General features: G+C 35.9%; 2 protein-coding genes, 1 long non-coding RNA gene and 1 pseudogene across 6 annotated transcripts in view; 2 read left to right on the top strand and 2 right to left on the bottom strand.

Moving 5' to 3' along the window:
* LOC104709374 lies at window positions 2235-3379 on the bottom strand (annotated as a pseudogene).
* On the bottom strand, window positions 7576-11690 carry LOC104793674 (GDP-mannose transporter GONST1-like). Of its 4 annotated transcripts, none has more exons than XM_010520089.2 (10): window positions 11424-11690; window positions 11007-11099; window positions 10314-10548; window positions 10065-10204; window positions 9472-9601; window positions 8870-8968; window positions 8460-8614; window positions 8258-8374; window positions 8009-8106; window positions 7576-7915 (listed from the first exon to the last, which is right to left on the bottom strand). In XM_010520089.2, exons 3-10 carry the CDS (start codon window positions 10512-10514, stop codon window positions 7863-7865), a joined length of 993 nt encoding a protein of 330 aa, XP_010518391.1. In that variant the 5' UTR covers window positions 10515-10548; window positions 11007-11099; window positions 11424-11690; the 3' UTR covers window positions 7576-7862. The 4 variants fall into 4 exon arrangements, with proteins under 4 accessions (XP_010518391.1, XP_010518384.1, XP_010518397.1 ...); XM_010520082.2 differs by having other exon boundaries at window positions 10314-10527; window positions 11424-11689; XM_010520095.2 differs by lacking the exon at window positions 11007-11099 and having other exon boundaries at window positions 10314-10527.
* The window catches only part of LOC104709364 (callose synthase 5), a 16370-nt gene continuing 12168 nt past the window's right edge, over window positions 16822-21023 (top strand). Inside the window, exons 1-14 of the mRNA XM_010425993.1 lie at window positions 16822-16859; window positions 17392-17592; window positions 17695-17795; window positions 18198-18319; window positions 18426-18522; window positions 18637-18747; window positions 18846-18974; window positions 19076-19168; window positions 19465-19556; window positions 19661-19787; window positions 19889-20026; window positions 20101-20177; window positions 20728-20788; window positions 20883-20964. Of these exons, the coding sequence (XP_010424295.1) occupies window positions 17400-17592; window positions 17695-17795; window positions 18198-18319; window positions 18426-18522; window positions 18637-18747; window positions 18846-18974; window positions 19076-19168; window positions 19465-19556; window positions 19661-19787; window positions 19889-20026; window positions 20101-20177; window positions 20728-20788; window positions 20883-20964 (1423 nt within the window). The 5' untranslated portion in view covers window positions 16822-16859; window positions 17392-17399. The remainder of the gene's footprint in view (window positions 16860-17391; window positions 17593-17694; window positions 17796-18197; window positions 18320-18425; window positions 18523-18636; window positions 18748-18845; window positions 18975-19075; window positions 19169-19464; window positions 19557-19660; window positions 19788-19888; window positions 20027-20100; window positions 20178-20727; window positions 20789-20882; window positions 20965-21023) is intronic.
* Window positions 20557-20964, top strand: LOC104793659. The gene is made up of 3 exons (XR_769390.1): window positions 20557-20612; window positions 20728-20788; window positions 20883-20964. It is a non-coding gene; the product is annotated as an uncharacterized LOC104793659 (long non-coding RNA).

The following is a 21023-nucleotide window of genomic DNA, read 5'->3' as shown; positions in this document are numbered from 1 at the left end:
CACTATCCCATATCTCTGAGTATGAGTAGTGGGAGCATCACTATCACCAATCTTCCTTCTCCTTGGAGGTTCATGCAGATTTTGTGGAAGTTCCATTTCCACCTCTTCTTCTGTTTTTTTGAGACTCTGAACAGGTGCTCGACCAGGTGCTCGAACAAGCACTCGACCGTTTGCATTGAGGTACTCGGCCGAGTGCCTAGTCGAGTGGTACCTGAGAATGAAAACACAACACCAGAACAAGAGAGAGGTGAGTAATAGAATCAAAAGTAACATAGCTTAATCTTGAAACAATGAAATCTCGACTGGAACATATAAACACCCTAATGGCAACGGCGCCAATTGAAACAAGGAATTTTTCAAGTATCTACTTATGAATGAATGAATGATGCAATCAAACAAACAAACATAAGTATGAATGATCAGAATGTAATGCAAGGTGTTTCAATTCCCTTATGATGTTGTAGCATAAAGGATGTCAATCCATAAAGAGTGTGATATGTAAGCAGTCAAGATGTGATCAATGCATTCAAGTTAAGCCAAATATCAAGTTGATTTGTTTCTAACAACCTAATGACAATAATGAAATGCAATGAACTAAGGCAACTTAAGACAATACTAATGCTGAATTAAACTGTAGAACAAGTGCAATAAACAAGACTAAGCAGAATTAACTAATAAGCAGAAGAAAACATGAACAGAACAATGCATAAGCAAGAAAGTAAAATGGAGCTCGACCTAGCACTCGGTCGAGTGCATGGTCGAGTGGGAGGTCGAGTTGACAAGCGAATGAACAGAAACAGAGCAAATAATGAAAACAGAGCAAACAACAAGCAATTAACAATACTTAAACAGGGAAATCAATAAACAAAGAAAATCCTAAGGATGGATTCATGGGATGGACTCAAGCTATGGCTATCTAAATTGGTCAACAAACCTCAATCAACAATGAGCTATCTCTAGACAATGATCTTCTAATACATGTTAATCCATTCTCATGACAATAACAATCAAGCCAAGATACTTCTTAGACCTAGTTCTCACTAGCTATTACATATCAAAGCAGGCATTAAAACCCAGATCATCAATGTCAAAAATCACTTTAAACATCTAATCTCTTAGCATGCTTCATGATAATCTCTAGCATTAGCCTTATCTAACAACTTAGACATTGGTGTGATGCTAAGAAGCTTAAGATCTATCCTTACCCTCTCAGTATAAGAATAGCATAGAGCATATCTAATCTAGAAGAGATATATAACAATCAAGCTTGACCAATCTAAACAACCATAACCTTTACCCAGCCTAATCCATCCCTAAGATCCTAAGCCACTAATAAGATCTAAAAATCATCATGAAGAACACAAACCCAGAAATTAATGAAACTATCATGACTAGAAAGATGAGATAAAGATGAACAATATTGAACAAAGAAGTGAAAGCAAATATTCAACAGATTCAAAGTTATCAAGGTTACAAATGTGTGAAAATCTAGAGAAAAGATAAGAGATGATGCAATAAAGTAAAAGAAGCTAAAAATGGCAAAAACTAGGTTATGAGGTGTCTTCATGGTCTCCAGGGTCTCTCCCTCTTCGGCCACAAGTGCCAGTACACATATATATAATAAAGAGAGAGAAGCCCTAGTTAGCTAGAGGACAAAACAGAGAGGCGGCGGTCAGCTCGACCATGTGCTCGGTCGAGTGCATGGTCGAGTGGTTGGTCCGTCAAGTAGCTTCAGTCTTCGATCTGGCATGATATCTGTTCAGTAAAATCCGTATAACTCTGGCGAAACACCTCCGATTGACTTGAAACCACCGGCACTAGAAACATAACTCAATTTTCTAAAACTCTCATGCAGTATGCAGAAGCTGAATCGCAACGGAAGATCTTCATTCGGATCGATCTTTGAGGAGCTCGATATATTCATCCGACCGAGTACTCAACCGTGTGCATGCTCGAGTGCTGTGGTCGAGTGGACTTCCGAACCTTCCTGATATTCCCTATCCTCTTGTTTAGCTCCAGAAATAACAGCAAGTCCTTCCTTACTCTTTTAGAGCTCCATAATACCTAATAATACTCCAAATACATAAATGTATGCAATGCATGCTTCTAAATATCCTAAGTGCATATTTGGACAGAAATGGTGATAAAACTAAGGAATCACTTCTATATGATGCAAAAAATGAACTAAACAAGGCCTAAAATATGGTAAAATATAGTGACATCACAACCCTTCATTAAATAGAGATTAAACTCTGAAAATAGCAAACACGATATCCAATGTAATATTCGTCGTTGAAAGCAACATGATCTGATTCGGTTTCGAGATCATGTGTCCACAATGTTCTACTTCGAATAGGATCATGAAACAACAAATTCTTCTTCTTCTTATTATTATTATTATTATTCTCACTCCCAGCCAAAAGTGCTAGTGGATGGAATGTGCCTTGTGTTGGGCAACCATACAGTGCCCGAGTTAGGCAGAGATCTATGGAACAAATTTTGTCCCATGTTTTGTTGACTGAATCGAACGACCATATCACTTGGTTGGACCAATAAATCTTCTCGGATACGCACAAGCGGTTGTCGAGGTGGCACAAGACTACTCGTAATGATCAAAATGCACATAGGCCAAGGGAGCTTTAGAGATGATTTGAAAAGTTTCGGTGTGAAGATCGAAAGATACAACTTTGGTTTCTTGCCAGCAGTCTGTGAACCAATGAAGAGAGCCATTTGCAAACACAGGATGGGCGACACCAACAATCCCATAAGGAGATGAGGGAGTGACATACCTCCAAGCGTTGGTGCTAAAGTCAAAAACTTCGCATGTTGTTGAAGAAGAGTCGTTGTTGTTGTTGTTGTTGTATAGCCAAACGGCCTTGTATTTGCCAGTGAATATGTCTTTACCGAATCCAAGATTATAGGATTGGTTATTAAGCTTGAAGTAACGGTCTCCTAAATCGATCATGCGTCGTTGGAATTGGCAGAGAGGAAGATGTCGATACCATCTAGTGGCGGGGTTGAGCACAATACCAGATTTGAGGGGATGGTAGAGACAAACGAGACCGTCACAACTATGATAGCTCACGAAGTAGTGCTTGTACTCGTTGTCCTTGTCCTTGTCCATGTCCCAATGAATAGGGAACTTAACCGATGAGGATGAACCCAATACCAATGTTCTAAGACTCTCTCTGTCCGGCAGGTAAACCATGAGAACATTTGGATCTCGTAATTGTTGATGCTGCTTCAAGTGTTTTGCTCGGAACAATGGCGATTCGATCGTTGATTTCCATTGCTTCGACACAGCCTTGAATCTCACCAGAGATTTCACCTCAAGTGTCTCCAAGATGATCTCTACCACATCGTGGGGCACCCATTCCATTTCTAAGCCACGTTTTTTCGACAATATTCGAAATCAGATCAACAAAATACTATATTCTCTCTCTCTCCCACACGACAGAGACCTCTTCTCCTAACCTAACAAAAACTCCGGAACAACTTCGAAACCCTCCCTATCTCTATCCCTACATGCCCGGTCAAAACGAACAAAACCGGTGACCGGGTCAATGTCAAAACCCGGTTCATAAAATTTACGAAGCATCATTTTTTCTTGTAAATTTACAAAACCCTCTTCAAAACATATCTGATATCTCTATATCTCGACTTATTGACATAAACATTTTACACTTTCCACGTCTTTACACTTAGATCTCTCATGGTTTCTGTTCTACGTGCATGGTATAGTTTTTTTTTTTTTTTTTTGATAACTCAGGATAAATCCTCAGACCTATGGAGGGGTCCGAGACTTATGGAGAGGGTATCCTATAGGTAGGATCCCCCCAAGCTTTCAAATGGGCCATAATCAATGAGTTCATACCCATGTGGCCAAAGGGATAAAGCTAGCAATTCTGTACTTGGAGAGAATCGATCTCTGGCCTGGACCACATGGCAACTCTTACAACCAAGATAGAACCACTAGCCCACTACCTCGTGGTTTGCATGGTATAGTTTTGTTTATTTTTACTTTTGCTTATTAGATTCTGGTTTTTAAACGGGTTTTTATGTAAGTAAATAGTTAAATATGGATCGATATAAGAACTAATGTGAAATCTGATGTCAACAAAAAAAAAAAGGACAAACGTAAAATCTGATTTAACATGGTTTGAGATTTTGGCTTCTCATTTAAATCAATTCCAGTCAAAAAGTATAACAGATATCAAAAAGAAATTAGCTATGTATATTTTTAGAATTAAATAAAAAAATTCCAATAAATCATATTTTACATTTTCACAAAAAAAATAAAATCTATAATAATATAGAAATTGTGGAGCACACAAATATTCCAACTACCTATACTGGTGAAATTTATGAAGTCGTAGTATTGAAAAATACAAACCAATTTTTGCATAACTGTTTACCTTTAAAAAATATCCTATGTATATGTACATTAACATAATAAATAACTTAACTTGGTTGAAACTTTTGATAATATAGTAAGCTTATTTTTTCTATTATAGTAAGCATTAACATAAGGAAGCTACTCAACTCATTGTGTCTCATGTTATATTCTATCTTTACTGGTATTTCGTCTTCTATTGAATTCCTCAAACCTTAATTACTTATGTCTTTTGGTTGTCTACTTTGTCTTCACCTAATCAGTGAGTCTTCATGTTCAGTTTCATTTCTAGTTAGCTGCTTTTTCTATTCATTATCCTCAGCCTATTAAAAAGGGAATATTGTGACAAAAAAAATTGTGACAGTTTGGCCGGTCAAAATGTTGTAACGATTTACATACAAAACTGTGACATATTTAATTAACCATAAATACGTTACCATTTAGTCATAATATCCTTTTTTTTGTCATCATAGAAATTTTATTGAAATTAGATAGAATCCAAAACATTACAAAAACAGAGCATAATGCTCTATAATAAACAAAAACTTCAAACCATAAAGAAAACCAAACATATAAAAAATGTAGAATCTATAAAATCCTTCTTTCATCCTCAATCCGAGACTGTAACCAAGACGGACCACCAATGGAAAGGTATGAACGGAAACGTCCATCATGCGGCACAAAATACTCTAACTGAACTAAATGTAACTAACTTTGACAAAATATATAGTCATAAATATAAATACGAATTCGCAACCAAATATGGTAACTAAATTACACGATGGAGAGAAGAAAACCCATGTTAGAATACATAGAAAAGTCAAAAGCGATAGTAGCCAATGGACACAACGAAAACATGAGAAAAATTGAGAATGCAAACATAGCTCTTTATGTTAAAAGTAAATTTTAAAAATCATATAGATTGATATAATAAGATACAGTGTATATTTATAAATAAAAAAAATAAGAGACATAAAGATATATTATACATTTTACACAAAAAACAATGCAAAATAAAATAATTTTTGACAGGATTATAATGTTAGTTTATATATATGCATTTTGCATATTCGAAGCCAACAATAACATTCAATTATTAGCAAAGACTTACAAATAATTATGGATCTCATAGGCAATATGTTGAGTTATTATGAATTATCCAATTCTCCTACAACACAAAGCTTATTATCTTTTTGGATCATGTGGAGGATTTGGAAAACAAGGAACAACTGCCTTTTTAACAAGTTTTGGGACAGTCCATCCAAAATAACTTTAAAAGCAATCAATGAGGTGAACGAATGGGTAAACAATACAATTTTATTTTCGACGGATACAACTATACAACGAATTACACCATCTGAATAACTTCGATGGACTACTCTAATTTATCCTTACACAAAATGTAATTTTGATGCGAGTTTTAATCAACAAACATTAGAAACAAGAGGAGGCTGGATTATCAGAGATCATCAAAGCCTTAGTAAGGTTTGGGGTTCATCAAGCTTATCTACTGCATCTTCTACTTTGGCAGCAGAAACTAAAGCTCTCCTAGCAACTATTCAACAAGTTTGTATTTGTAGTTATACATCAGTAATATTTGAAGGGGAATGTGAGGTATTAATTAAAGTGATCAATGGAATTTATAACAGGTGCGAGATCGAGAGTATGGTGCAAGACATTCGCTTATGGGCTATAAAGTTTACGTCTATTTTCTTTACTTTTGTGAATATCGTTCTTGTAATAGTGTTGTAGACAATCTCGCTAAAGATTGTTTATATGATGGTGATTTCTATTCTGACACGGTAGAACAATTGAGGTGTCCTGATTTAATATATTAATACAATAATGGGAACATAAAAAAAAAAATTATGTGATGCTGGTTGGTATTAGTCATGGAATTGCGTGTTATTCTTCCTAAACCAAGCAGAGTATTAATTAAAGTGTTTCAAATGTATAGAAATTGAAAATTTGTTTAAAATATTTCACAATAGGGAAGAGATAGAAGAATTAGTGATTGCCTTGCATTTCCTTGGCTTTTGATTAAACATCTTTAACTCTATGTCATCTCTAATGTGGCCCACCTAAAATCGTAAGATGATAATGAACTTTATGAGAATAATGTGACATAAAAAATAAGGTTTTATAGATGAGATAGAAAGGAGAGAAGACTGAAAAAATTACACATGGGATGGAAGTTTGATTTGATACGGGGCATCTCGAGAAAATCATTTGGGGATGAGGATCTCCCTGTGTTGCATCGGCACATTCCTCATAAGAAAAGATTAGCCGCCTTAACAATCTCCCATCTCCAGTGGCTGTACTTGCATTCGTATATCAGCGATGTGTGACATAATGCCAACGTTGCTCTATGGCGAGAATTTAAAGATTCAAAATTTTGGAAAAGTAGAGAGAAATGAGTCTCCAGTTTGGTGACTTGAATTTGTACAAGATGCAAACTGTTTCTACGATCTAGAGATCGTGATAAGGTGGTGATAGTGTGGAAAAACTTAAGGGAATTTTGTTTTTTGTTTTTTTCACGATCTCGATGTTTTTTTGATGATACAAATTTATTAACTAATAACGATGATAAGGAGGAGAAGGGAAAAAAAGGTTTTGTGTTATCCTTTTCTTCGTACTCATATAATTTTGATGTGTGTAATTAGAATAATGGTTACTGATGTTTAAAATACATACACAACTTAAGTGATTATTAATGTTTATATACAAAATTGGAAGTGAATAGTAAAAAAAACGCATACAAAATATTAACAAAAGAAATCATAATAATTCTCTCTGTTCTCTCGCTCCATCCGTGCAGTTCAAGAAAAGTTGTTGTGCGTACTAAAAGAAGAAGCTCTATCTTTCTTTACGTCGTTGAAGATGACGAGTCATCGTCAGGATCCCCTCAAGGTTTACCATGGATACTCAAAGCTGGGTGAACTCGAAGTTGACTACCACGGCCAAGAATTTAGGTTCCCCAAGGATGAGATCAGAATTCATCACCTATCACCAGCCAGTGACGCAAAATACCCACCTCTTGCGATTCTGAAAACCATCGAGTCGTCTGCCTTGCACTGCAAGCTTGGGCCTTCTTCTCAAACCAATTCCCCAGATTTGGTGGAGCTCCACCAAGTATGTTGCAACGAACTCAAGAAACATTTCTGAATTACATAAATGCTCTGTAAATAGGTAGGACAAGAAATGTTTTGAGGGATACGAACTTGACAGTCTAATTTCGTTTCGACATGAGTATCTCGATATTAATTTTACCACTAAGAATCGATACATTCATTAATATTTTACTGTCTTCTTCTACAAACAGAGTGGCGGATGGTTTAGTAGTTACAGAAACACACATAATGTGAATAGAAATTCTGAGGTTGTAAACTCATTGCTCTGCTTTAGTCATCTTTTTTGCCATGTCCTATACTGATTGATGTAGGAAAATGTGTTGGAACTGTTAAGGGTATTAGGACTTCTCCCTCATTTTGGCTCTGGCAAATACAACCCCAGCCACAAGACCTGCATTTCAGGCGCCTCAGGTTAATGCACAAAACAACTGATATGTGTTAATCCAAAATGTTGGACAACGGAACTGATCAAGATATCGCTTACCAAAGAGTATGCTTGCTGAGTTCTGTAAACTGGTTGGTACATTGAAAAGAACGATCCCCGCGATGGATAAAGGTATCTTGTTTAGCGATCCCACCAGGCTGAATTTTGAATAAAACGAAAGATGTATATATTCAGAAGGAATAAACCACCAAAGAAGCAAGTATAGAAAAGGGATATATGGAAAAGACTGGGCAGAGCAACACTCTCCAAACTATAGTTTTGAAATTGCATGTTTCTCTAATTTGGTACCTGTAAGTTGTTGCTCCCGTTTGATGAAGAAACCACATTGAAGTGAAGCTAATGGCAAGCCCTAAAAGTCCACTAAGTGTCATGACCATCCAGAAACCTGGCAATCGCAGAAGTGGCCTGCACAATTATAACACAACAACCATTTTGTTTTCAGATGACAAAAACCATTTTCCATGGACAGCAAAAAAGTACAGGAACTCACGTTTGATACAGATAATCCATCTCGTTGAAGGAAAAAGAAAGCAGAAGCCCAAGTGGTAATGAAAGTGTGTTATTAAGCAAGACCATGGAGAACTCGTTCAAGTTTCCAGATTGAGTAACATGCTTGGCCGTATCCATGGTCTTTCTCAAAGTTAGCTGCAAAACAAGAATATATAAGCAAGTCAAAAGTGGTGGCAGAATTTTCAAGAGTAGTAGCCTAGCTAACAACGTAATGGTTATAGTGAAGAAGAACCATTTAGTTGATTGGCTTAGTCTTAACTCAAACAACATGTAATGCTTAACATGAAAGTATGGTTTTTAAGTGAGCTCCTTTTCAAATTTGTTTCTATTGATTCAAAAGACTCCAACATTTTGAGAAAAGAAAGCACAAATGATCAAATGTTTACTCACAGAGTACGATGCAGTTAAGAAGCAATTGGCAATCTGCCAAGCATAGCCAACAGCATTGAATGATAGGTCCGTTATCCCTCCAGAAACTGCGGAAATTATCTGCAAATGAGGGCCGAAAGAAGCGCAGGCTAATTAAACTTTAGCTTCTAATTATTCTATAAGAAATAGAATATACATCATAACAATGAGTTGCCATGACAAAGAAAACATGATTACATTTCCCTGGCAGACTAATTGTGGAAGCAGTAAAAACACATATATCTCCAACAGTTTGAAAGGTTAGGCTATGCCACATCACTGAAGGCCTCTAGGAGCAGTATAACTGTGTAAGCACACAAATAGGGTGGGTCACTTATCCACAAGAAGATATGCTTAAGATTTTCTTGATTAAGGTCGATGATCAGAAAGTGCTTTGAGAAAACAAGAGCAAAGGAATATTTTGTTTAAAACAAATCTAAATCAGCAATCGTTGTTTGACAAGTATATCTTTCAGAAAACTCTAATTTAAATGGTTTCTATATGCATCTTGAAATAGGGTCCTTGGGAATAGTTCTCTCAGGTCAATATACAAAATCAGTTTGAAATGCTTTGGACAAACATACCATTAAGAAGAGAGCAGCCCACACTCTGTTGTCATGTTGCTTGTTGAATAGATACATCTCCCCAACTGCAGTTATCACATTGGTGACATTCTTCAGGACAGTGACCATTGCTACATTGATGTATTTCAAACTGTCAAAGAAAAATGTAACTGAAGTTGACAATCAAGTTCAATCTGCGCTTCAAACGTCGTCTGCATACTCATATAAGAAACTAATATATCTCATCCCTACTGTGGAGTAAACCCAGAATATCGCAGTTTAGAATGGAAAAGCTATCTGTTCCAGCTCAGAATCTACAGGTTATGCAATCCTCGATCTACTGTAAAGGTTAACTATAGAGCTCAAAAAAATGAGGTACAGATTTGTATAACTACCTCTAGTACTCCAAAAAGTTGTGGCTCTCCAACCAACTTTACTAATTTAGTAATCTTTCAATGGGCTTGAGAATTAAGAAACCAGAAAGAGAGCATCAATATTTTATCGCAAAAAAAATAGTAGGCAGTTAATATATATCTAGAAGTCTTTCCCATATTTCACACATGAATATGAAATCTATAAACCAACAGAAATAAAGATGTAGAACATATTCTTACCTAAACATGCTTGTGATAAGCATGCCAACAAATATCACGTTCACTGGAAACCAGACCTTCATTAATCTCAAGGTCAGCGGTTCTGTTGTTATTAGACCCATTAAGCTCAAAAACACCACAATGATCACTGAGACTAAGTTCTGCACCATCACAAAGAGGAAAGTTTATGAAAAATCAGACCAAAAAACAAATTGCTGACAGATTTTCGTAAGAAATATCACTACGGAGGGGAAACCAAACGCGTCCTACCTGGTATAACATTAAAAATATCCCAGCATTGAAGTTGTAGCTGGAAAGTACAAACTTGTTCACAAGAATCATGCTGCATGATGAAATGCAATAAGCTAAACCCGATAGCAAAGCCCGATTATGTATCTTTCTTTGCATTGGCTTATCTCCGGATTTTCCCGTCTTCCCATCTTCTAAATCAACTGCATCGTGTGATTTCATTGCGAGCTAGGACCTACCAGAGAAAATATAATATCTACCAAGCATAAGACCATGTGAACTAATATGAAATAAAGCCAACTGAAAATATCATCTTAGAAAGCTTGCAATAGAAGACGAGAAATAGGAAATATAGAATCAGTTGGACTTCAGTGATAGTCATCATCACATCAATCGAAAAATGTTGGTCGTTATATTACTTCAACAAACAACAATAAGATAGATCTATCATTCTTAACAATACAAAGAGTAACATTTTTTCATTAACCAATATCAAAACCCTCTACACAACTTTACTGGGAAAGAAACTCATATGCCTATTTTAGCCTCATAAACCAATTCAGTTCCAGTTCCAAAGGCAAGCAGCTAGAAAGTGGCAACTTGATCTAAAATATTCGAAAACGTAACCAAATGATAGCCAAGCAGTGTTGGGACTTGGGACTCTAAATGGACTTGGATGACTGATTAAGAAGAAACCATTTTCATGAAACTTACTGCTTAAATCTCCAGTGGGTTGAAACTAGAAGTAAGATAACAACTCCAGATCAACGGGCTGTCCCAAGGAAACAAAGAGATTCGAATAAAACCCTAGAATGAAGAAGACAGTCAGTTCCAAACTTGCAGATCAAAAGAGGGTCAAACCAAGGCAAATAATCAACAAAGACTACTCTATTTAAACCAGTTTCTAATTTTGTGAAAATATAACGGTAAAACGAAGGGAAGATGCAAATGGAAGAAGCCGCTACAATCAAAAGATACACACACGGACATATAGAATCTGGAGCAGGTCAGAGTTTAGAAACTTCGAATAAACCCAGCAAGTTCAGAGTAGTAAGCTATACACAAGCACAAACAAATCAAAACTTTGGAAATACCCAAAAGATTCAGTAGAAGAAAATAACGAAATTTTACCTCCACGCTGCTCAGAAGCTCGTGAAGTAGAGAGGTTCAGCGTCGGATCAGAAGCAACCAAGGACGAGATCTGATTGAACCCAAATCACAGTAATAAGAAAACACAAATTAGAAGAGGAAGAAGATGAAATTTGCTCAGGGCGGGGGGAATCACGTCAGAGTAAAATGGGACTGTGAAGATGTTTGATGAAAACAATATGGAAGAAATTGAAGAAACTGAAATAAAACGAGGGAGAGAGAAGGGCATTGACCCAGAGACCAAACTATGGATTCAGACCAGTTTCGTTTATTTATTTTTATATTAAATTAGAAAGTTTTTTAAGTTAGAGGAAATTCCATTATTGAAACAAAAATATGTATTCTCAGTGGGAATTTCAAAATCGACAACTATTTTTTTTTTTTTTTTCACATTACTACTTTTAAACATGTTTATTTTATTTAAAATTATTTCCACAAAAAAAAAACCTTTTTTCTGTAAAAACGAAATAAAAGTGATCACTAGTTATATATTCAATATCAAAAATTATTTTTTCGACTCAGTCAACATATAAATTTGAGAATAATCGATACAATTTATAATATTAATTTAATTAAACTAAAAACAAAAGAAAAACTCTTATATTGTAGTTTGGTAACATATGGTTGAAGCATAATAATAAGCTGAGAAAAGAAAAAGAAAAAAAAAAAAAAGACCTTATAGTTTGGTACTATACATGGTTCATATCAGAAACCTGTGTCCATGTATACTGTATGCAAATTTTACCAACCAAAAAAAAAATTAATGATATAAGTGGGTTCTGAATTTTGATTCGTACTAAGGTTTGACCACAATGAATACATACCACTTGTTATTTTGTTAGTGGACGAAATGGCAAAAGAGAGATTCACTGTTTTGCGCGTGTATGTGTGTCTCTCTCTCTCTCTAACTTGGCAATTTGACACTAAAACAAAGTTGAATGAACACAATTTTTTGGCAATAATAATGGTCTTTCACCTTGTACCATACCGTTGACATTTTTGGCTTAATTCTATCCACCCAAAAATGTAGGCTCTCTATTTTGACTCTTTGACGCAGTCCACTTCAAATATCCACTAGCCATATCTGCCCAAGTTTACAGGAGCACAAGAATATTAAAGATTAAAAAAAAAAAATCAAATCTTTAGGCCCAAATGAACTCTTACAAACTTTATGCAAATTAGAGACAAAATCAAACGCATGGCCATTTTTATAACAAAGATATATTCACACTGTAAAGCCAACGACATGACTCATGTTGATCTTGAGAACAAAATGGTTGAATATCATCTTTGTATAATAACAAAATCTGGCGTGTATAGTTTGGGATAAGAGGTTCATTGAAAAAACAGTATATCTACGTAGTATACCTGCATATGGACTGAACCACCTAACACATATACTCCAAGTAGACGGACAAGTTTTATTCACTCTACGGGCATAACAAATGTCCATTATACACATGTACGAGTACGACCATATATATACCAAGCTTCAATATTGGTTTTCATGTGTATCGATCTTCTTTATCTGAAGTTTATAGATATTGACACCTACCAATTCACTTCCATAATACGTACTGAAAAAAAAATTGGATGATAAAAACTGTCTAAGCAGGCTTATCTCTTCCAAATACAATAATGTGCTTAGAAGTGTGCCAAATATATATTTTAAAAAAATAAGAGATAAAATGTATGACATATCCAAAAGATGATACGAAAAAGTTAGAATGATTCATGTTCATAGTAGTGGATTAAAAACTTTAATGATTTTTTCTATCTAAAGATTTTCATATTTTCCAATGTTTTTTTTTTCAGGTCTCTTAAAGCTAAAATCGATAATGTTTGTGTTCTTAAAGTACTAATTAAACATTTTGTAAGATGTGTTTTGAGAGAACTAGACATAAATTATGTATATTAGATGAGTACCCGCACTGCGCGGGTTATCTTTTGGCGATAAGAACAGTTAGATTTTCACTGTTAATATCATATCGTGCATTGAGTAGTAAAAAATGAAAGCACAAACCATGGTGATCAATATCATATCATATGACTGAAAATTTGGAGTAGGCATCACACATGATTGAATTTTCTTATTCTCTCGCACGGTAGCAGTAAAAAAAAAACTATAGTAAATTTGGCAAATTTCCAAGTCTCATAATTTATTCTACCTCTTAAGAATCAAACACAAAATGACCAGTTTCTTCTTATTCTATAGTAAGATTACATTTAACAACATACATACCGGCCCTAGATACATAAAACAGAAATTTAGAAACAACGCCACTCAAAGACAAAATCCTTAAGGTTCGCCGTAGTGAGAATGAACTTGCAATCTTGAGTATAGTTGAGCAGATATAGTCATAGAAAAAAAGTTTGCAGAGAAGGAACAACACAACAATGTAAACTTAAGAGAGAATTTTCATTTTTCATGTTTGTTATCGAATGAGAATGTATATAATCACTTACAACCTATAATTAGAAGAACTAATTAAACATATTTCTCTATATATTCACGACTCCTGCCATATAAGAATTTGTTAGCCAAGTCTCGTTGGTGATTTCTTGAAAAGAGTTCTCTCTGAATATGCTTGTCCGCTTGATCTTCAAGTTCTCCTTTCTCTCTAGTTGACCTTCATCTTCCACATCTTCGTTCACTACAAAAAAAACAGTAGGATGCGAGAGATATTATAAAAGAGCAGATACTAAAGCAAGGAAAGACGAAAAGGGTCAAAGTGTGAGTTACTATGAAAATCAAGCAAAAAAAGACAGAAGAGGATCAGTCAAGCAACATAAAGAAGGATGGATATGTGGCACTCTCTCCATTGCTGATGTGGCAAAAAGATTGAGAGAGTTGGCCAACTTTCATAATATAGATTTACTAAGTAGTGTTTTGTAGGGATCAAAATTTTACACGAATTTGTGATATAGTACACACATCTCTAAAATCACCGTGCAAATCACTTAGGTAGACTTAGACACATTGTTCTCCAAGCATGGTGGTTCACAGAAAAAAATTTATATGAGTTGAGAAATATAGGTTACTCAGTCCCAATGTAAGCCAAGAAACTCTTAACACCATTATTTTACGTACTTGTTCTTTGTGGGAGTAGTCGAGTAGTTACGTTGGTGCAATAAAATCCTTAATTAATCCTAACATAGACGATGAAATTGAAACGGTAGAAACTTAATGATTTTGTTTTAAAATTTTAGATAAAGAAAAACAATTTAAAAGGAGAAAAACTCAGAAACCGTGCCATCTCCTCAATTAGTGACTTGATGGAATGGTGGAGAGTTCACGTTTTTTTCATATATATGAAAAAAGTAAGTATGAAATCACATTTAATTTCAAACACGTTGTTAAACACTATATACATATATATATATATGCACATGTACGAACATAAAGTGTTATTATGGTTTGTTTATGTAAATGCATTTAGTGTAGAATCTACTAATATATCCAGTACGAAACATAAGAAAAATATATATGTATATAGAAATAATGTTGTTTTTTTAATAATAAAGAAACATAATGTTCGAATATGGAAACAGGTTTTTGACAGGAAAAAAAAAACACATGAACGAGGAATCAGTTTTAGATATCACATAATTCTTCTAAATTGGGTTTCGCGTATTTTAGTTAGAACCGAGTTCGTATGGTATGGTGCAACGAGCCAACGACGATATCGAATCAACCCAACCCAACATACCATATGTAACGCTAGTCCATACATCATCTAAGTCGACGACATGCAATGACGAGTACTCACATATTCTATACCGTGCATGCATGATGATAGCACTTAATTAAAGCACACAAATTCATTTACGTTCGTATGGTTTACCACATTGAGAAATTAAAATTTTTATCATAAACTACAAAGTCTACATTTATTTAGATTACTATAAAAAAAAAGTACATAGTCTTCTACATTTATTAGATTACTATAAAAAAAAAACACCCAAGAAATCGTTAATCTGTCCATAGTTACATTAAAAATATATGATGACTTGTATATACTCCTCAAAACTTGGAAATAACAGAAAAAAATTGGAGAAAGATGCGGAGGTCCAATTGTGAGAGAGAAGAAGAGACCAACACAGATGAGAAGAACACCTTCCCTTCCCTTCCACCATCGCTATTTTATTAGCCTATCTTATTACGCCACGTGTTATCTCTCCCTAACTGAAAATATTCTCTCATTTCCCTCTTAAACCGTAAAACAACATTTTTTTTTTTTCATTTTTGATCTCTCTCTCCCCCCCCCTCTCTCTTGTTCTTCATCTTCATCTTCTTCCTCTCGTCACTTTTTTTTTTTTTTTAATAATTTCTCTCTGTGTTGTGTTCATGCCCGACGCGAAATTGAGCCACCTCGTCTCTGTTTCAGGTGAAATCGTCGTTGCTATTTCTCCGTTTTTTTTTGTTAATCTCCATGTTTATCCTTCGATTACACTCACGATTTATATCTTCAGGGAAGGGGATCTAGAAGCTCTTCGCATCTAAACGTGAGTTCGTTCTTCCGTTCGTTTTTTTTTTTTGACGCACGATGATGAACATTGAGTCGATTCAGCTTCCGTGAGATTTTTGTTTTTGGAAATGAGATGTGAAACATTGAATCGATGTTCGCATGAGCGCCTGATTTTGATTTTTTTTTTGTGTGCGTGTGTTCGTCGTCGTCGTTACTCATTTTAAGGTCCTTTTGTTTGTTCCGTACGATTTCCGATTTGAGTTTCCGTGAAATTGTTTTATCGGAATTTATTGATATCTCGCTTCCCGTGTTCGTCTTCTTCTGGATTTTAATTTCGTCGCTCCAGCTCCGTTTTCGATTGTTCATGTATTTCCGGAGCTGTGTGTTTGAGTGAGAGAACGAGTAATCTCAACAGCTCGTGGCCGTGTGTGCGACCTAAAATCCCGACGCTGCATCTTAATCTCTTGACAAAATTAGCTGTTTTTTTTTTGGTTCAATTAAATCCTTCGTATCTATTTGTTGTTTATTGAGAATCTCGGTTTCATTTGTGATTCAATGTTTCTTAACAGGGAGAGAGATGGCGCAGAGTAGTACATCTCATGACTCTGGCCCTCAGGGGCTTATGAGGCGGCCATCTCGTAGTGCTGCCACAACAGTCTCGATTGAAGTTTTTGATCATGAGGTGGTTCCGGCCTCCCTTGGTACCATTGCTCCTATTCTACGTGTTGCTGCAGAGATTGAACATGAGCGCCCCCGTGTTGCCTATCTCTGTATGATTTTTGCGTCTCCTTATTTGTTTTGCTTCTAGGATAAAGCTGAACTNTGTTTCAGGTGAAATCGTCGTTGCTATTTCTCCGTTTTTTTTTGTTAATCTCCATGTTTATCCTTCGATTACACTCACGATTTATATCTTCAGGGAAGGGGATCTAGAAGCTCTTCGCATCTAAACGTGAGTTCGTTCTTCCGTTCGTTTTTTTTTTTTGACGCACGATGATGAACATTGAGTCGATTCAGCTTCCGTGAGATTTTTGTTTTTGGAAATGAGATGTGAAACATTGAATCGATGTTCGCATGAGCGCCTGATTTTGATTTTTTTTTTGTGTGCGTGTGTTCGTCGTCGTCGTTACTCATTTTAAGGTCCTTTTGTTTGTTCCGTACGATTTCCGATTTGAGTTTCCGTGAAATTGTTTTATCGGAATTTATTGATATCTCGCTTCCCGTGTTCGTCTTCTTCTGGATTTTAATTTCGTCGCTCCAGCTCCGTTTTCGATTGTTCATGTATTTCCGGAGCTGTGTGTTTGAGTGAGAGAACGAGTAATCTCAACAGCTCGTGGCCGTGTGTGCGACCTAAAATCCCGACGCTGCATCTTAATCTCTTGACAAAATTAGCTGTTTTTTTTTTGGTTCAATTAAATCCTTCGTATCTATTTGTTGTTTATTGAGAATCTCGGTTTCATTTGTGATTCAATGTTTCTTAACAGGGAGAGAGATGGCGCAGAGTAGTACATCTCATGACTCTGGCCCTCAGGGGCTTATGAGGCGGCCATCTCGTAGTGCTGCCACAACAGTCTCGATTGAAGTTTTTGATCATGAGGTGGTTCCGGCCTCCCTTGGTACCATTGCTCCTATTCTACGTGTTGCTGCAGAGATTGAACATGAGCGCCCCCGTGTTGCCTATCTCTGTATGATTTTTGCGTCTCCTTATTTGTTTTGCTTCTAGGATAAAGCTGAACTACTTCAATTTATGTCCCTGATCACTTTAATTTCCATGTGCTCGTGTGAAGGTCGATTTTATGCTTTCGAGAAAGCTCATAGGTTGGATGCAAGCTCTAGTGGAAGAGGTGTGAGGCAGTTCAAGACACTTCTCTTTCAAAGATTAGAAAGGGTAATCATCTATTACTATTCCTTTTTTTTTTTTCTCACACAGTAAGTAGCAATTCATAAGAGCCTTTAAATCAGGCTTTTAATAATCTAAACCCTCACACATAGATAGCCAGTGTTAATATGATCCCATCTATAGTTTTCTTGATGTTCTGTGTAGTAGTTTTCACAAAGGATGTTTTCAAATTCCAGTTTAAAAGGTCATCATCTCAGACCTTCACCTTATGATACAATCTGCTACTAGACAAGTCTCTTTATTCACAAGATTTACTTTGCAAATTACTCCTAAACTGGGGCTCCAGAGTAGCATTTGTTTTACATTTTGAGAATATCCATTTGAAATGATACGGATAATGACATTTTCTTCTAGCATGAGTAGATATAGTAACAATTTTTTATGACGCAGGACAATGCTTCAAGTCTTGCTTCTAGGGTGAAGAAAACTGATGGGCGGGAAGTTGAGAGCTTCTATCAACAATATTATGAGCACTATGTCAGGGCACTTGATGAAGGAGATCAAGCAGACAGGTAAAGATACAATCCTGTGTTTTCCAAACTTGTCAGGTGTGGGGCTTTGCAGAGAAATAATATAATGCTCTTTTGCTGACGGATTTTCTGAACCATCATCTTGCAGAGCTCAGCTTGGTAAAGCATACCAGACAGCCGGAGTGCTCTTTGAAGTGCTCATGGCAGTTAACAAGAGCGAGAAAGTTGAAGCAGTAGCTCCTGAGGTTTGTGTCCAAATTAAATTTCTTCAAAGCAATCAGGACAGCTATAAAAGATTCCTTAATGATTAGCCAACCAAGATGGGAGTTTAAAACGTTTCCATATGTGTTTCTGAGTAGATCATTGCAGCTGCTAGAGATGTCCAAGAAAAAAATGAAATTTATGCACCGTACAACATTCTTCCACTAGATTCTGCTGGGGCTTCACAGTCAGTTATGCAGCTTGAGGAGGTATATACAATTTGAATTATTCTTCCCATTCTTAAATCTAATGGCCGCTAAATTTTTATATCTGCCTTCTTATACCTCTAACGCTGGTTGATGACTAGGTCAAAGCCGCTGTAGCTGCCTTGGGGAACACTCGCGGATTGAACTGGCCATCTGGATTTGAGCAGCACCGAAAGAAAACCGGAAATCTGGATCTTCTTGACTGGTTAAGAGCTATGTTCGGATTTCAGGCAAGTCGGTGATCTGAAAAGAGTGACAAGAAGATATGATGTTAAAGGCATAAAACACTGAGACATATTTCTTACTTTCTTTATCTCTTTGATTTTCACAGAGAGACAATGTCAGAAATCAGAGGGAACATTTGGTTTGTTTACTTGCTGATAATCACATAAGGTTGACTCCTAAGCCAGAACCTCTAAACAAGGTACTCTTGATAGTTCCACTCTTTGAGAGCCAACGACACTATAGGAGTGAGTAGAGTGGGTAATTAAGAGCTTTGGGTACAGTCTGATAAAAGTTCATCGACCTTGTGAACAACAACATAGACCAGGTTTATTCATTTATCAAGAAGTTTGTTATCCAGGGCCCTTAAACAGAATTATCCTAAGCAGATAGAAAAACAAAGCATTATCTCAATATTTCATCAATTCAGTATATCTCTATATTATTCATCGTTTAAGCACGTTTCATTTCTTTCAACTAACTAATCTGTATATTCAGCTCGATGACAGAGCCGTTGATGCCGTAATGACAAAGCTCTTTAAGAACTATAAGAACTGGTGCAAATTTTTAGGACGTAAACACAGTTTAAGGTAACTGGAAAAATTTTGTTTTCTAAATGGCTTGGATGGGAAATGTTTTCAAATGATTGATGTTCATGCGCTAATCAAAATTCACTCTGTTTTTTTATGCAAAGGCTTCCTCAAGCTGCTCAAGATATACAACAGAGGAAGATACTATATATGGGCTTGTATCTTCTCATCTGGGGTGAAGCTGCAAATATTCGCTTCATGCCAGAGTGCTTGTGCTATATTTTCCACAATGTCAGTAACTTATTCAGATTCTCTTCATTTACCTTTTTCCCCATTTTTTTCCTTTTAGTTTTTGGCGTAAAAATACAACTATATCTCTTGGTTATGCTCAGATGGCTTATGAACTCCATGGTCTCTTGGCTGGAAATGTCAGCATCGTTACTGGAGAAAATATTAAGCCTTCTTACGGTGGAGATGATGAGGCATTTCTACGGAAGGTCATTACACCAATCTACCGTGTAGTTCAAAAGGTACATGTTTGAATGACAAGTCATTTTAAGAATCCTGACACTGTATACACGGTAGCTAACTTTTTATGAACTAGGAAGCAAATAAGAATGCCAACGGCAAGGCTGCTCACTCTGATTGGTCCAACTATGATGATCTGAACGAATATTTTTGGTATTTTTGACCGCAAGTCTGTAAAATTGAACGTTTGGTTGGTGAGGACACCTTTTATATATAATTTGTGCATTANATATACTTTCCCTGTCTTCTAGTCCTGCATGATAATTCCATTCCCAGTCTATCCAGTCAGCAAAACCCTTAGGAACGTTAACAGACCTCTGAATCTGATAGTTGAGATTATCTGCCACTGAGGATCAATATTCTTGTATTGCTTGTTAGTTATATGTATATGCAAGTCGAGAGGAAAGTTTGCGTGTTTATTGGCTATATCAATGATTAAATAAGTTTTTGATTATGGCTTATGCTCAGGGGGATATCTTACATGTTGTTTGGATATACCCATTTACTGATGCATGTCCTATGTTTTCCTTTTCAGCCAAGAATTTATGTTGGAAGAGGGATGCATGAAAGTCAAATTGCACTCATAAAGTGAGTTTATGGAGTCAAACATATTCTACTGAAGAATTGATCGCATATAATGAAATTTATATCAATGCTCTGCTTATACAATTGTTTTTGCTAATCTGTTTCTTGAAATTTCCAGGTATACGATTTTCTGGCTGTTGCTTTTCTGTTGCAAATTTGCATTCAGTTACTTTCTACAGGTTTGAAACTGCATAACAGTTATGTGATGTGACCTGATGTCGAACTATCATAATCGTTCTCACCTTTAATACCGCTCTTTGTGTCTTCTCCCAGGTGAAACTTTTGGTGAAGCCAACTAACGCAATTATGAGCATTCGCCATGTAAAATACAAATGGCATGAGTTTTTCCCCAATGGTAATTTTTCTACTTATACTCTTAGTTTGGAACTATAATTTTCGACTTTTCTGTTAGTA

The sequence above is a fragment of the Camelina sativa genome, chromosome 1, assembly GCF_000633955.1.
Source record: "Camelina sativa cultivar DH55 chromosome 1, Cs, whole genome shotgun sequence".
NCBI classification, from domain to species: domain Eukaryota; kingdom Viridiplantae; phylum Streptophyta; class Magnoliopsida; order Brassicales; family Brassicaceae; genus Camelina; species Camelina sativa.
Note: the sequence above shows the minus strand (reverse complement) of the source record. Positions and strands in the feature narration are given on the sequence as shown.

Bases quoted from the DNA above. Each gene is read 5' to 3' on its own strand.
- LOC104793674 (XM_010520089.2), bottom strand. From the start codon at position 10,514: ATGAAATCACACGATGCAGTTGATTTAGAAGATGGGAAGACGGGAAAA. The intron at 8,615-8,869 runs GTGAGTAAACAT...CTTGTTTTGCAG, and splicing joins TCTTAACTGCATCGTACTCT to CTAACTTTGAGAAAGACCAT. The intron at 8,375-8,459 runs GTGAGTTCCTGT...ATAATTGTGCAG, and splicing joins ATGGATTATCTGTATCAAAC to GCCACTTCTGCGATTGCCAG.